Raw genomic sequence first — 15,486 nt, 5'->3', positions numbered from 1 at the left:
TTAACAAAAGGAAGATAAACAACCCAATAAATAAATGGGCAACGGACCTAAATAGATACTTTTCAAAAGAGGACATAAGGAAGGCCAAGAGACATATGAAAACATGTTCAAAGTCACTAATCATCCGAGAGATGCAAATCAAAATGACAATGCAGTACCATCTCACACCCGTCAGAATGGCTATCATCAACAAATGAATAAAATGACAAGTGCTGGTGAGGATGCAGAGAAAAAGGAACCCTCGTGCACTGCTGGTGGGAATGCAAACTGGTGCAGCCACTGTGGAGAACAGTATGGAGTTTCCTCAAAAAAGCAAAAATGGAACTTCCATTGACCCAGTGATCCCACTTCTAGGAATATACCCCAAGAAACTAGAAACACCAATCAGAAAGGATATATGCACCCCTATGTTCATAGCAGCACAATTCACCATAGCTAAGATTTGGAAACAGCCTAAGTGCCCATCAGCAGATGAGTGGATTAGAAAACTGTGGTACATCTACACAATGAATACTATGCTGCGGTAAAAAAGGACTTCTTACCATTTGCAACAGCAAGATGGAACTGGAGAGCATTATGCTAAGCGAAATAAGTCAGTCAGAGAAAAATAAATATCACATGATCTCACTCATTTGTGGAATATAATGAACATAAACTGATGAACAAAAACAGATCCAGAGACAGAGAAGCATTGATCTGACCGTCAAACCTCAGAGGGAAGGTAGGGGAGGGTGGGGGTAAGGGGGAGAGATCAACCAAAGGACTTGTATGCATGAATATAAGCCTAACCAATGGGCACAGACACCAGGGGGATGAGGGCATGAGTGGGGGTGAGGGGGCAATGAGGGGAAAAGGACACACACATAATACCTTAACAATAAAGAAAAAAAAAGACAATGCTGCCCATGCAATTGAATATTCTAAATAGAACCTACTATATAGAAATCAATGTTTCAAAATAAATAAAAGATATATTCTCTTTTCAAAATATTCAAACATAGTTTTTAAACATGGAAATTCTTTAGCACATTTGGATAAAGTTTTACTGTTTAAATTTTTTATTTTCCAGGTGTTTTCAGAAACTTGCCTATTGAATACAATCAAAGTTTGCTCAGAGGGCTAGATTATGATCCTTGGCTCCCCTGAAAACCTACTTTAGGCTCCATTTTGAGAGTCACTATGATGTTCAGGTAAAAATTAAAATATGTAAAAGGAAGCACTTTGAAAATTCTAAAGCACTAGCTAATGCTAGATATTATAAATATTAAATATAAAATCTTGAGCATGGTGCCTATTTGCTTCAAAATAATGGGGAGAGAAAGGACGATAAATGAAGCAATACTTATAAGTAGGTAATATTTGAAATTGGATGGTTCATTACACCATTTTCCTCTTTTCAATATGTTTGAAATATTGTGTAATAAAAAGTTTAAAAGCAAACACTTGCAAATCTGAACCATAATCCTTCTTCATATTGTAGGTGAGAAAAAAACAGTCCAGAGAAGTTAAGTGACTTTCTTGAAACCAAACAGAGCCAGAAGCCAAAATTCTGAACTCCCAGTCTGGGTTCCTTCTATGGTTCCACATATGGGGCCTCAGGCAGAAATGGATTCCTCTAGCCACTTTCCTGAATATCCCTGAGTCCTTAAGTCTCTCAGGTGTATCCAGGAGCATGCTCAGAGAGGTAGGGTGCTGGACAGATCTGGAGCTAGAAACAGCAGAGCTGGGGCCAGAGACAGAAGGCTCTGGGCACTTTCCAAGTTGAGCAGAGGCCAGGTGAAGTGGGGAAGTTATCCCCTGGCCTGCTTTGTCACTGACACCTGAATCAAGAGTGCCAGAGAACCTGATCTTGGTCTCAGAGACGTGTTTATTCTGTCCTCCTCCACAACCCAACTTTTTCAAACTACCTCCCTACTGCTAAAATACCACAACTCTGGACAAGGAGATTCTGGGTTTCCAGGTGGTCATAGAAGTGGATTGGAGGTGGCTATTACCCACCCCAATTGTCGGGGGGAGGGGAGAGATTCTAGAGGGTGGAACTAGAAAGATGGAGAGGCCTCCTCCCCAGCAAGTAAGATACACAACTATGAAAGGAGACAGATGCAGTGTGGGGACCAGGCCTGTGCTAAGCCCCCTAAGCCAGGTAGAAAACAAAACAAGAAGTCTGAGGTTCCCTGGTGAGCCGGAGAGAGCTATCTGTGTGCCAAAGTCCTTCTGATTGATTGCTAGAAAAACTGGAGAGTTGGCCTGGGTTCCAAGTTCTGCGAAACTGAGCAAGCTCAAATTGTAAGTGGCCCAAACCCAAGCCAGATCGTGGGGACAAGAAAGGAGAAATACCCCAAGTTTGGAGCGACTGTGATGCACTAAGTCCCCTGTCACATTCTGGGACAATGACACTCGTGGTTGGTTGGGTGTAGTGAGCTGACTGCGCCCACTCCCCCAACCACAGGCCCACCCATCTGGAATCTTGGACTGCCCCTTCCCCCCTCATTCTGGTCCCTGAGCTGTCCATTCGGGGCTCCCTCAGAATTTCCTCTGTCCTGTACTGGGCTCCCTATGTACTCCCCCCACTTCTCTCATGTGCACAAAGCTCTATTGGTCCCACCACCCTGAAGTGACACCCCCCAGGAGACTTTGAACTCTACTGATCCAAAGTTATGGATCCGATAGCCCCCACATAGATGTGGCCCTAGGCTGGGTGCCTGCCCCTCCCCAACCCCTGCGCTGCAGGCTCACCATCTCAGCTGAGCACTTCTCCTCGCCTCCCAGCTGGCCTGCTCACCCCAACTGCTCCAGATACAGCCGTGTCCGCTGTTGTGATACACTGGGCAGGAGGGGGCTGGGGAGAGGCTTGCTTATCCAGCAGCTGCTCTTCCGCATCACAGTGCCCAGGGAGGGGAGGAACCCAGGCAGGTCACAGTGGCTCCTCCCCGCCCCCCCCTCCCACACACACATACGCACACGTACCCCCCTCCTCTCCCCTCCCACGAGGCCCCACCCAGCCTCTCCATGCAGCTTGTGCCTGCTGGGCGCTCTGGGAACTGCGCTGTTGGATTCCGTGCTGAGCAAGGGAGCAGTCCTATTACTAAAGAGCACTCCTCCGTAATGGGATATAGGCAATTATTATTCAAGCTTCTTAGGAAAGGAATGTGAAAACTCACTTCCCAAACTTTCATTCTCTTCCTGTTGCCACCAGGAAGGGCTGGCCCAGGCAGGAAAGGCACCTAGTTGAGGTTTAGTTGAGGGCATTTGCCCTCAAACCAGGCGAATAGAGAAATGATGGAGATGATTCAGAGCTCACTAATGAGGAGCAGGCTCCATGCTCAGCTCTGCTGCTGCTGCTGCTCAGGAGGGCTTGAGCAAGTTGCTGCACCTCTGCTCTGGAAACCTATTTCTACCCACATCAAGGTCTACCTGGTCACTGGAGAATTAAATGAGATAACATCTGTAATAATAAAAGCGTAATATGCTAATTAGACCGGACCGTTCCTCTGGATGTCCTTCCAGAAGACCTTCCGGATGAAGCTGGGGCTGCAAGGGAAGCCTCGGTCCCGGTTGCCTGCCAGCAGCCAGAGGGAAGTCTGGGTCCTGGGTTCCAGAGGTAGGCCCAGGTCTCAGGTGCCAGAGGGAAGCCAGTGCTGACAGCTGGGGGAAGGAAGGCTTACTTGTGCATGAATTTCGTGCATCAGGCCTCTAGTACTTTATAAAGCAGGTACTCAATACTTTAGTTGTTCCTGTTTCTACCATTCTATCAGGGTACATCACCTCACCACCACCACCACCATTATTTTCAAATCTGTTTCTTAATCCATTTATCATCACTCCCTCTTCTTACTTTTACACCCTGTAAGTATAGAATGATACCAGGGGTCCAGCTGCCTCTTTGCCTAGTAAAAGGAGTATCTCCCCTGGTCACAAATGACACTAAATAGAAAGGGATTTCCCCTACCCTCCCTCTAGTTGAGAGGGGTGGGAGAACAAGATCTGGCCTGGGTAAGAGCCCCTCTGTTTACACTTGTAATTTTGACCACTGTATTAAACCTCCCTCTTCTTTCCCTCTCCTTCCCCTAGTTTAGTCGTGGGCTGAATGATTATCAGTCCTTGGTCTCACTGCAAAATTGACCACCAATGTGTGCTGATATGTGTGACCCAGCTCCTATTTTCTCTCCCAACTTTATCAGGCACCTGACCACCAACCACCAAGTCACTCCAGGCAAATCTGTGGCTTTTCTGCAAGATACTACTACATAGAGCTTCTCTGACCCAACATGGTGACTCTCCAAGTTTCCAAGCACAGATACAGATTTATTTGCCCTGCCATTCCTAAGAGAATTCTCTGGCCCGTAGAGAATGAGGACTTCCTCTCTTCCTTCCTCCCTTCCTTCCTTCCTTCCTTCCTTCCTTCCTTTCCTTCCTTCCTTCCTTCCTTCCTTCCTTCCTTCCTTCCTTCCTTCCTTCCTTCCTTCCTTCCTTCCTTCCTTCCTTCCTTCCTTCCTCCTTCCTTCCTTCCTTCCTTCCTTCCTTCTTCCTTCCTCTTTCTTTCTGTTGCAATTTGTTCTGCTGACCATCCATTCGTATATTTTCCTATTTATACTACTAGAGGCCTGGTGCATGAAATGTTCACTTCTTTTTGGTTTTTAAGTCCTCTGCCTTATAATTATTTGACTGTGGCAACCCCGAACTCATTAATAACTTTCCCTATCACCTTCCATCCTATGTCTTTCTCCCTGAGTTGAAGTTTTGAAAGAAGGAAGAACATACTTTTTTTGGTCCCTATGATGGTTAATTTTATGTGTCAACTTTACTGAGCCATAGGATGCTCAGACATTTGGTCAAACATTATTCTGGGTGTGTCTGTGAGGGTGTTTATGGATGATATTAATATTTGAATCAATAAACTGAATAAAGCAGCTTGTCCTCCTCAGTGTGTGTGGGCTTTATCCAATTAACTGAAGATCTGAGTAGAACAAAAAGGCTGAGTAAGAGAAAAGGGCTGTCTGCTTGACTATTGAGCTGGGACATAAGTCTTCTCCTGCCCTTGGACTAGAACTTAACCATCCACTCTCCTGAGTTTCCAGCTTGCTGACTACAGATTTTAGGATGTTTCAGCCTCCATAATCATGTGAGCCAATTCCTTATAATAAATAATTATTTGTTATAGTTATAATAAATATTTATATAAAGAAAAATACTTATTATATAATATATATGTGTATATATACATATATGTATATGTATATATGTATATATATATGTATATATGTACATATATACATATGTACATATATATATACACATATATATATGTATCTATATATAACCAAAAGATTTGTATGGGATGGAGTAGCATCACAGGAAAGATAAGACAGTCTGGTCATTCCAGGGCTTTGGTATTGTACCAGAACTGTTCCATACTGGGGGCTGGCCCTGCACCAGGGTCCGGTATTTCCAGGCTCTTGACTTTCTCAGGAAAGAATTCAAGAACATGTCTGAGTGAGAGTAAAAAAAAATTATTCAGAGAGAGACATAGAGGCTAGGATGCACTGCTGAGAAAGAAGCAAAAGTACACGTCTAAGTGGATGCAGGCAAACTCGCCAGTGAGTTGCACACATGAACAGTCAGTTCTTGGGATTTCCTATTTCCAAGGGTAGATTTTTTCTGAACTTTGTGGCACAAAATTCTGATTCTGCCTTCTGGTTTGGAGGTATAGGTCTTGTTCCTACTATGGTTTGTTTGGGAAATGTCATAGCATTGGTCCCCTCACCCCTTTCTATTTATGGTATCAGTTTTAATTACAATGATAGTATAATGAGCTTTGGGATCAGTCTCTGGTCAATTTTCCCTCCATTGTGGGTGAAACTGATTTTAGCCAGTCCTTATTGTTGTTGACTTCTGTGACACCACATGAGTTTCCTGCCATAAACTATTTTCCATTTGATCGTAAGTGGATGTGGGGGCTCTGATTGGTTTATTGGTCTGTGATGTCTGATCCTTCTACCTCGTTCCAATTGTTAGGAGGTTTCCCTAATCTGCCTCAGTATTCTGTATATAGCTAATTTCTCAGTTGTATATTTCCCTCCTGTCAGACACTGAAACAATATATATATATATTCTATTTCTCTGGAGAGCCCAGACTAATACAGTCCCCTTTTTGCAGGTGAAGAACTGAAGTCAAATTCAGGCTATTTAGGGAAAAGCAACCTCCCACACAGTGTGATTTAGGCCTTGTAAAGCAATTACTTTCCCTTTACCACATCTCAGTTTACTACTGATCAGAAGCCAGTGCTGAAGCCCTTACCCTCATTGCATCAAAGGCTCTGCTACAGATCAGGTAAACACCTTCTTCAGCAGCCAGTCCCTGAAAATGCACCACAAGATCTGTGTGGGATAAAATGGCATAAGAAAGGTAAAACAGTCCGTTCTCTCTGAGGCCTTGGTGTTCTGCATATAATTCTTCACTTGTTATATATTCCCTCCTATCAGACACTGAAACAATTTACTGAATTCATTCATATTCTCTCTCTCTCTCTCTCTCTGTCTCTCTCTCTCTCAGTTATTTCACTTATTACTATGGGTATTGCAAAGTGTTCCAATCTTTCTGAACCACATCCATGCAGGATAGTAAAAGAGTTAGAAAACTATTCTCACCACTGATGAAAATAGCCTACAAGGAAAATACTAGTATGTTTCATAGCATTTTCATATACAATCTATTTAGAGCTGTTATTCATATTAGCAAAAAGTTGAAAAGAACTGGATTGGCCAACATATTTAATAGGAAGGAATACTACATAGCTACTAATATGTAGTAGTGGGTTGAATTGCTGCCCCCAAAAGATACATCCACTTGAGGCAGGTTAGTAAGAAGCTAGGAAATTTCCCTGGCAAGTGGAATGGGGAAACTGAGACAGCCAAACAAACAGTCAAGTAATATACAGCCAGATAATATATCACAAGGTCTTATCTTCCCTAACCAAGAACACTTAGGAGCAAATGGTTTACACATTCCAGACCATGCCAGTACAGACCTGTCTCTGTCCAGTCTCTCTTGGGTGACATTCTTTGAAGATGAAATTGACCATAGAATGACCCTGACCCCTCTATATGCTCATTTTGATGCATCAGCATATTAAAGGACACATCTGGAAAGCTGATGAATATTCTATTGAGATCCTTCCCTGAGACCTCCCCTAAAATTCCTGTCTTTAGAAAACAGATTAAAAACCCTTAAGACAAAGGACCCTGTTTGTGCTCTCCATGGAGCACACCTGCACCTTCCTCTTCCCCCTTTCTTCCTCAGACAGATATCTCTGCTTTCTTCTTCCTAAGCTCGAAGGGTCCCCATGAGACTTGCAACAAGAGGAGCAGTGGGTAGTGACAGCTCATCCTGGGCTAACCTCCTAAACCTGTCTCCAAAGGCCCTCCTTTTGCCTTTATAACTTATTTCCCGAGTCCACGCAGCCCATCTGGCTCACTTCTTCTGCCTCTGTAACTTTATTTCTAAAGGGCCAAGGCAGCCTCACCTCGGCTCACACCTGTTTCTGTGAGCATGCTTCTCCTATCCTAAGCTCTTATTTGGTTTACTGTCCCAGTTTTAATAAATGTACTCTCAAAATCAACTGGACAAAGCTGTGATATCTTTCCTGCACAAAGTCAAGAACCCATACAATTCCATACCATGTTGGGGCAGACATGCCTTGAGCCCAGTCCCTTTCCAGTGATACACTCAGAACCTCATACTGTCACCTTATTTGGAATAAGGGTCTTTGCAGATATAATTAAGGATCTCAAGATGAGATCTTCCTGGATCAGACTGAGTCCTAAATTCAAAGACAAGTGCCCTAATAAGAAAGAGAAAAGAAGATATAGATACAGAAGAGGCCAAGTAATGGAGACAGAGATTGGATTTATGCTGCTAAAGCCCAAACCACCTAGAGCCACAGGAAGCTGGAAGACACAAGGGAGGATTCTCCCCCAGAGACTCCAGAGAGAGAGACTGTTTGATCTTGAACTTCTGACCACCAGAGCTGTGAGAGAATAAAGTTCTGTTGTTTAAAGTCACCCAATTTGTGGTAATTTGTTGTAGTAGCCCTAGAAAACAAATATTGTAAGGAAGCAAATAATGTGGGAAACTGAATAGATGATAATATTAAATGGAAAAAAAAATACTGCAGAACTCAAAGTAGCAGGTATGTTATTATAATAAGCTAGTGGCCCAGCGCATGAAATTCATGCATGGGTATGGTCCCTAGGCCTGGCCTGCAATCAGGGCCATCTTCCCAGGCTGTCTGCAGCCAGTTCCGCTCCACCCTCCCACCCCCCACCACCACCCACCCTATGCTCCCCATTTGCCATCAGGTGATCGAAGCCTGACAGCTGGGGGAAAGGACTGAGAAGTTGGCCATTCCCACTCACTCGCTGGCCCCACCCCCACCACAGGTCACCCTCTGTGTGTGGGGCAACAGTGGGACGGGGGCCTTGGCCTGGCACCATCCACATCCCCTGCCACCCATCCCTGGTTCCCTGTTCACCATCGGGTGATCAGAGCCTGCTGGCCAGGAAAAGAGACCAAGAGGTGGTCAGTGTGCCTCATAGTGATCAGTCAGGTGGTTGTTCTGGTCATTCCACCATTAGGATCAATTTGCATATTACACTTTTATTATATAGGATTATCATATAGGATAGAGGCCTGGTGCACAGGTGGGGGCCGGCAGACCTGCCCTGATGGGAGTCCCAGGATCAGGGTGAGGGTTCCCGCTGGGGGAGGGGCTGGCCGGGGTGAGGGCCACGAGTTGTTTGCAGGCCGGCCATGCCCCCAATTGTGGTGGGGGTCCCGCTGGGGGGCAGGATCGGCCGGGGCAAGGGGCTGCAGTTGTTCTGGTCTCTGGTCATTCTGGTCATTCTGCCATTTCGGTAGCTGAGATTTTATTATATAGGATAAGTATAAATAATTTATAAAAAATATGTAACTTTATTTTCATGGGGTATTTTTTAGTAAGGTTAAATGAAGATATTTCATGTCTTACAAATATAAGTAACATGAAATATTAAACAAACCTGAAAATAAAGTCCAGTCATCCAGCAGAGCTAGGCTAGGATCAACACTATTTTTCCCTCTGGTCAGTTTGATGTTTTGGCTTTTGAACCTAACAATATTGTCTCATTAATTCATTTTTAAAATTCAAGTATCCACCAAAACCTTACCCAATTGCACCTGCTTCCTTATTATGGACTCCTGCTTATCTTTCAGGTCCCCAGCCTTTGTTTATAGACAAATAAAATACTCTCTCACAAACTCTACAACCTTCCATCTCATCAGCTCCAACCCTGCTCTTACTGTAAGCCCTAAGTAAAAGGTAAAGCAGAGAGCACGTTATTATTATTTATTTTTTGGCCTACTGCCTGATTATTTTAAACAGCTCAAAGAAAGTATTAATTTGAAGTTGCATATATAACTATACACTGATCTTCAATGGGCCATTTGAAACTTACTTGATCCAGCTGTTGATGGCAGCAGGAATGGCACCAGGTGTTAGAACAGTAGGGTCAAAATGAACCTGAGTTCAGGAACCTTGTACTTGAGTTCTGGCTAGGAAAGAATTCAGAGCCAAGAGTCCAACTGTTAGAGAACATTTATTTAGAAAAATCATAAAGGTAGAAGTAATTAATAGAAGAAATTGGCTTAGGAAACAAGTTGTAGAGGCAAAGGAAGGCCCTTGGAGCTTAGAAATGAGGGAAGTGAAGGTCTCACACCAGGGGAAATGGAAGCTGTGAGAGGAGAGGTGTAGGTGCACTCCCAGGAGAGAGAGAGTGTACTGGGTCCTTCTTCAATATTCTCAATAGAATATTTCCAGGTGTGTCCTTTCAGGGTCAGGGTCTCCACTGACTGGTTGCACCAGGCAGGGGGTCATTAGTCAATGTAACTGGTCCTGAGGTCAGCCTTGGTGTTCCTTGTCTGGTTTTACTGCTTTTCTGGGCCTGAAACTAAATACAACTGAGGCCTATATATTATCTCTAAGGAGGAAAGGTCAGGGAGTCTAAACTGCACAACCAGTGATATGCTAGGGGAGGAAAGATCACCCTGGGGCTGAGGTCCTCCCCTACAATTACCTGTTGATAGGCACCTGGAGCTTTCTACCCTGGTGACCTTCTGTTCCTAGTCCATCATCCTTGCTCTGGTCATATCTGTTTAACTGCCTACCGCACAACTAAATGTGTCTACATGGAAAACCAATATCTATTTAACCTTTCTATTCCATGTATCTATTTCAATTATTTTAAACCATTGCAATAAAAAGACTTAACATCCTGTTTTCTAATAGTAAATATTTCATCCCATAAGAGATTTGTGCAAAGTTATAGAGCAATTTAGTAGCAGAGCTAGGACCCAAAACCCTCCAGTTCTATTTCTAAAAGTCCACATTACATAATATATTTTCCTTTATCTTCCTCAAAATTATGGGTTTTTTAAAAAATAAAAAAGCAAGGAAAAAAAAGTATAATAAAGTACAATTGTGTGTTTTTTAAAAGGAGAAAATACAATCTCTATCAGTACTTTTAATATGTACAAAAAAACTCTAAAAGAAATATGAAATGAACAACAGTGGCTGCCTCTGGGGGGAGGGAAAAACTTGCTAGATGGAGGACAGGAATGGGATACTGTCCATATTAGGCCTTTTCATACTTTTTAAAAAACACCTATATGAATGTACTACATATTCAGAACATTAAATGTGTTCTTAAATGAACATATACAAAAGGCTTAGTGCTTCTTTAAGTCACTAGAGTCATCTTCAAAGCCTACTTCCTGTGCTAAGAACCAGAAATCAGGGAGGCACCTTTGTGGAGTGATGTATATGTGTGTGTGTATATATATATATATATATATATATATACACATACATATACACACACATACACATATGGTACTGGGTTCTAACACCCATGACTCTCCCCTCCCACATCTAATACTTAATCAACAGCAACAAAGTAATAAATAGCACCAGCTCACTATATGCCATGCACTTTTTAAGTGTTTATACATGTTAGCACCATTTAATTCTTACAACAAACCTATGAAGTAAAATAATCATTATCCTCACTTTAAGATAAAGAAGCTAAGGCACAAGAAAGATAACTTGTTCAAGGTCAAAGTTGGGGAGCTGAAGTCAGGCATTATGGTACCCACTCTTACTTATACTGCAAAATTACTCCATTAGAATTAGACCTTGTTTCTCAAAAAGAAAAAAAATACCTTGTAAATTCATGTGTTTCCTGAGAGGATTCACAGGGCACATCTTTTAGATATTGTCTTTAACTCCTCTGAAATGGCGAACTGTAACCTTAGAGACCATGAAATCCATGAATATGACATAATAGTAATAGTGCTAAGCAGGGAGGAATTAGGATGCTCAGGTGGTTCCAGAGCAGCAGGTACCTGTTAAGTGAAGGCTATCAGTGCCCAACTGCTCATGGAGACTTGGAATGGTTATGGTGACTTTTATAGAATAACAAGGCAATTTTACCAGCTCTCCATCTTGGCAATAGAAAAACTCTCAGACAATACTTGGGAGGGGATCAAAAACACAAAATGGTTTCCTTTCAGAGAAAGCAGCCCATTCCTTGGGATCTGACCAAAGGACTTGGCTTATGCATGTGAATTATCTGATGGAACCACCAGCTTGTATTTATAGCTACCCTGAGGGATGCCAGCCAGTCTTTGTCATCACTAGTACATTTGAGAAGGAACACCTCCTGCTCTTTCCCTCTGCAGTGAGCTGAGCAATGATACTGCTAAAACAGGGGCCAAAGCACTGCGACCTTCCTCCTTCCCCACCTCCATTTCCACTCTTTAGCCTGGCACTTGCCTTTAAGCTCACCAACTTTTTTTTTTTTTTTTTTTTTTTTTTTTTTTTTTTTTTTTTTTACGGTTTTTTTTTTTTTTTTTTTTTTTTTAAATTTCTTTATTGATTAAGGTGTCACATATTTGTCCTCATCCCCCCATTCCCATCCCACCCCTCTCCCCACGCATGCCCCAATCCCCTGTTGAACTTAACCGTTGGATAGGCTTATATGCATGCATACAGGTCCTTTGGTTGAACTCTCCCCCTCCCCCCACCCTCCCCCTACCCTCCCGTATCCTCCCTCTGAGGCCCGATAGTCCGATCGATGCCTCCTTGCTTCTGGTTCTGTTCTTGTTCCTCAGTCTATGTTGTTCATCATTTCCTCTAGATGAACGAGATCAAATGTCACTAGATATATACTAATAAGAACTGAATGTGAGACGAGCAATAATATTTATGCTGACAGGCAAATGAATCAATCTGTAGCGAGCTTCCCCCTGGACCAACAGTTCTTTTGAGACCCAATTTCGATGTCCAGTAGTTCCTTATGTGTACATGTCAGCACTGACCCCTCAGCTCTGGATGGTGGACAAATGGTGGTAATGGAGGTCTGACTCCCTCTGGTCTGGTCTTGGCCGATCCCAGGGGCACGGCGTCACCTGGACTAAGGGGCACGTGGCCTCACCCATATCCAAGGGGCGCGTGGTCTCACCCGGGCCTGGGACCCAGCCTCACCCGGATGGATCCAGGGGCGCACGGCCTCACCCGGACCCAGGATCTGGCTTCACCCGTACCCCAGGACACTTGGCCTCTCCCAGACCCAGGGGCACGTGGCCTCACCCGGGCTTAGTTGCACAAGGCCTCACCTGGATCCAGGGACACATGGTCTCTCCCGGACCCAGGGACGCTTGGCCTCTCCCAGACCCAGGGCCACTTGGGCTCACCCGGGCCTAGGTGCACGAGGCCTCATCCGGATCCAGGGACGCATGGTCTCACCCGGACCCAGGGACGCTTGGCCTCTCCCAGACCCAGGGGCACGTGGCCTCACCCGGGCCTAGGTTCACGAGGCCTCACTCGGATCCAGGGACACATGGTCACACCCAGACCCAGGAACGTTTGGCCACTCCCAGACCCAGGGCCACTTGGGCTCACCCGGGCCTAGGTGCACGAGGCCTCATCCGGATCCAGGGACACATGGTCTCACCCGGACCCAGGGACGCTTGGCAACTCCCAGACCCAGGGCCTCTTGGGCTCACCCGGGCCTAGGAGCACGAGGCCTCACCCGGATCCAGGGACACATGGTCTCACCCGGACCCAGGGACGCTTGGCCTCTCCCAGACCCAGGGCCACTTGGGCTCACCCGGGCCTAGGAGCACGAGGCCTCACCCGGATCCAGGGACACATGGTCTCACCCGGACCCAGGGACGCTTGGCCTCTCCCAGACCCAGGGCTACTTGGGCTCACCCGGGCCTAGGTGCACGAGGCCTCACCCGGATCCAGGGACACATGGTCTCACCCGGACCCAGGGACGCTTGGCCTCTCCCAGACCCAGGGCCACTTGGGCTCACCCGGGCCTAGGTTCATGAGGCCTCACCCGGATCCTGGGACACATGGTCTCACCCGGACCCAGGGATGCTTGGCCTCTCCCAGACCCAGGGCCACTTGGGCTCACCCGGGCCTAGGTGCACGAGGCCTCACCCGGATCCAGGGACACATGGTCTCACCCGGACCCAGGGACGCTTGGCCTCTCCCAGACCCAGGGCCACTTGGGCTCACCCGGGCCTAGGAGCACGAGGCCTCACCCGGATCCAGGGACACATGGTCTCACCCGGACCCAGGGACGCTTGGCCTCTCCCAGACCCAGGGCCACTTGGGCTCACCCGGGCCTAGGTGCACGAGGCCTCACCCGGATCCAGGGACACATGGTCTCACCCGGACCCAGGGACGCTTGGCCTCTCCCAGACCCAGGGCCACTTGGGCTCACCCGGGCCTAGGTGCACGAGGCCTCACCCGGATCCAGGGACGCATGGTCTCACCCGGACCCAGGGACGCTTGGCCTCTCCCAGACCCAGGGCCACTTGGGCTCACCCGGGCCTAGGAGCACGAGGCCTCACCCGGATCCAGGGACACATGGTCTCACCCGGACCCAGGGACGCTTGGCCTCTCCCAGACCCAGGGCCACTTGGGCTCACCCGGGCCTAGGTGCACGAGGCCTCACCCGGATCCAGGGACACATGGTCTCACCCGGACCCAGGGACGCTTGGCCTCTCCCAGACCCAGGGCCACTTGGGCTCACCCGGGCCTAGGTGCACGAGGCCTCACCCGGATCCAGGGACACATGGTCTCACCCGGACCCAGGGACGCTTGGCCTCTCCCAGACCCAGGGCCACTTGGGCTCACCCGGGCCTAGGTGCACGAGGCCTCATCCGGATCCAGGGACACATGGTCTCACCCGGACCCAGGGACGCTTGGCCTCTCCCAGACCCAGGGCCTCTTGGGCTCACCCGGGCCTAGGCGCACGAGGCCTCATCCGGATCCAGGGACGCATGGTCTCACCCGGACCCAGGGACGCTTGGCCTCTCCCAGACCCAGGGCCACTTGGGCTCACCCGGGCCTAGGTGCACGAGGCCTCACCCGGATCCAGGGACACATGGTCTCACCCGGACCCAGGGACGCTTGGCCTCTCCCCGACCCAGGGCCTCTTGGGCTCACCCGGGCCTAGGTGCACGAGGCCTCATCCGGATCCAGGGACGCATGGTCTCACCCGGACCCAGGGACGCTTGGCCTCTCCCAGACCCAGGGCCACTTGGGCTCACCCGGGCCTAGGTGCACGAGGCCTCACCCGGATCCTGGGACACATGGTCTCACCCGGACCCAGGGACGCTTGGCCTCTCCCAGACCCAGGGCCACTTGGGCTCACCCGGGCCTAGGTGCACGAGGCCTCACCCGGATCCAGGGACACATGGTCTCACCCGGACCCAGGGATGCTTGGCCTCTCCCAGACCCAGGGGCACGTGGCCTCACCCGGGCCTAGGTGCACGAGGCCTCACCCGGATCCAGGGACACATGGTCTCACCCGGACCCAGGGATGCTTGGCCTCTCCCCAACCCAGGGCCACTTGGGCTCACCCGGGCCTAGGTGCACTAGGCCTCATCCGGATCCAGGGACGCATGGTCTCACCCGGACCAGGGACGCTTGGCCTCTCCCAGACCCAGGGCCACTTGGGCTCACCCGGGCCTAGGTGCACGAGGCCTCACCCGGATCCAGGGACACATGGTCTCACCCGGACCCAGGGGCGCTTGGCCTCTCCCAGACCCAGGGCCACTTGGGCTCACCCGGGCCTAGGTGCACGAGGCCTCATCCGGATCCAGGGACGCATGGTCTCGCCCGGACCCAGGGACGCTTGGCCTCTCCCAGACCCAGGGGCACGTGGCCTCACCCGGGCCTAGGTGCACGAGGCCTCACCCGGATCCAGGGACACATGGTCTCACCCGCACCCAGGGACGCTTGGCCTCTCCCAGACCCAGGGCCACTTGGGCTCACCCGGGCCTAGGTGCACGCAGCCTCACCCGGATCCAGGGACACATGGTCTCGCCTGGACCCAGGGGTGTGTGGGCTCTCCCAGACCCAGGGGCGCTTGGCC

At 48.1% G+C, this 15,486-nt stretch overlaps 1 protein-coding gene across 3 annotated transcripts in view; it reads right to left on the bottom strand.

Annotated features, from left to right (window-relative positions):
- Positions 1 to 15,486, bottom strand: part of LOC114229382 (tubulin alpha-8 chain) — a 75,098-nt gene that overhangs the window by 19,048 nt on the left and 40,564 nt on the right. For 2 of the 3 annotated variants that reach the window (XM_054718655.1, XM_054718656.1), the window contains exon 1: positions 2,737 to 2,859. In XM_054718655.1, coding sequence (XP_054574630.1) covers positions 2,737 to 2,739 — 3 coding nt within the window. In that variant the 5' untranslated portion in view covers positions 2,740 to 2,859. Of the gene's footprint in view, positions 1 to 2,736; positions 2,860 to 6,298; positions 6,379 to 15,486 lie in introns of those variants that run through there. The other variant, XM_054718654.1, reaches the window with a different exon arrangement.

Source organism: Eptesicus fuscus, chromosome 7 (genome assembly GCF_027574615.1).
Source record: "Eptesicus fuscus isolate TK198812 chromosome 7, DD_ASM_mEF_20220401, whole genome shotgun sequence".
Taxonomy (NCBI): Eukaryota; Metazoa; Chordata; class Mammalia; order Chiroptera; family Vespertilionidae; genus Eptesicus; species Eptesicus fuscus.
This window is presented reverse-complemented; position numbering and strand designations above follow the sequence as displayed.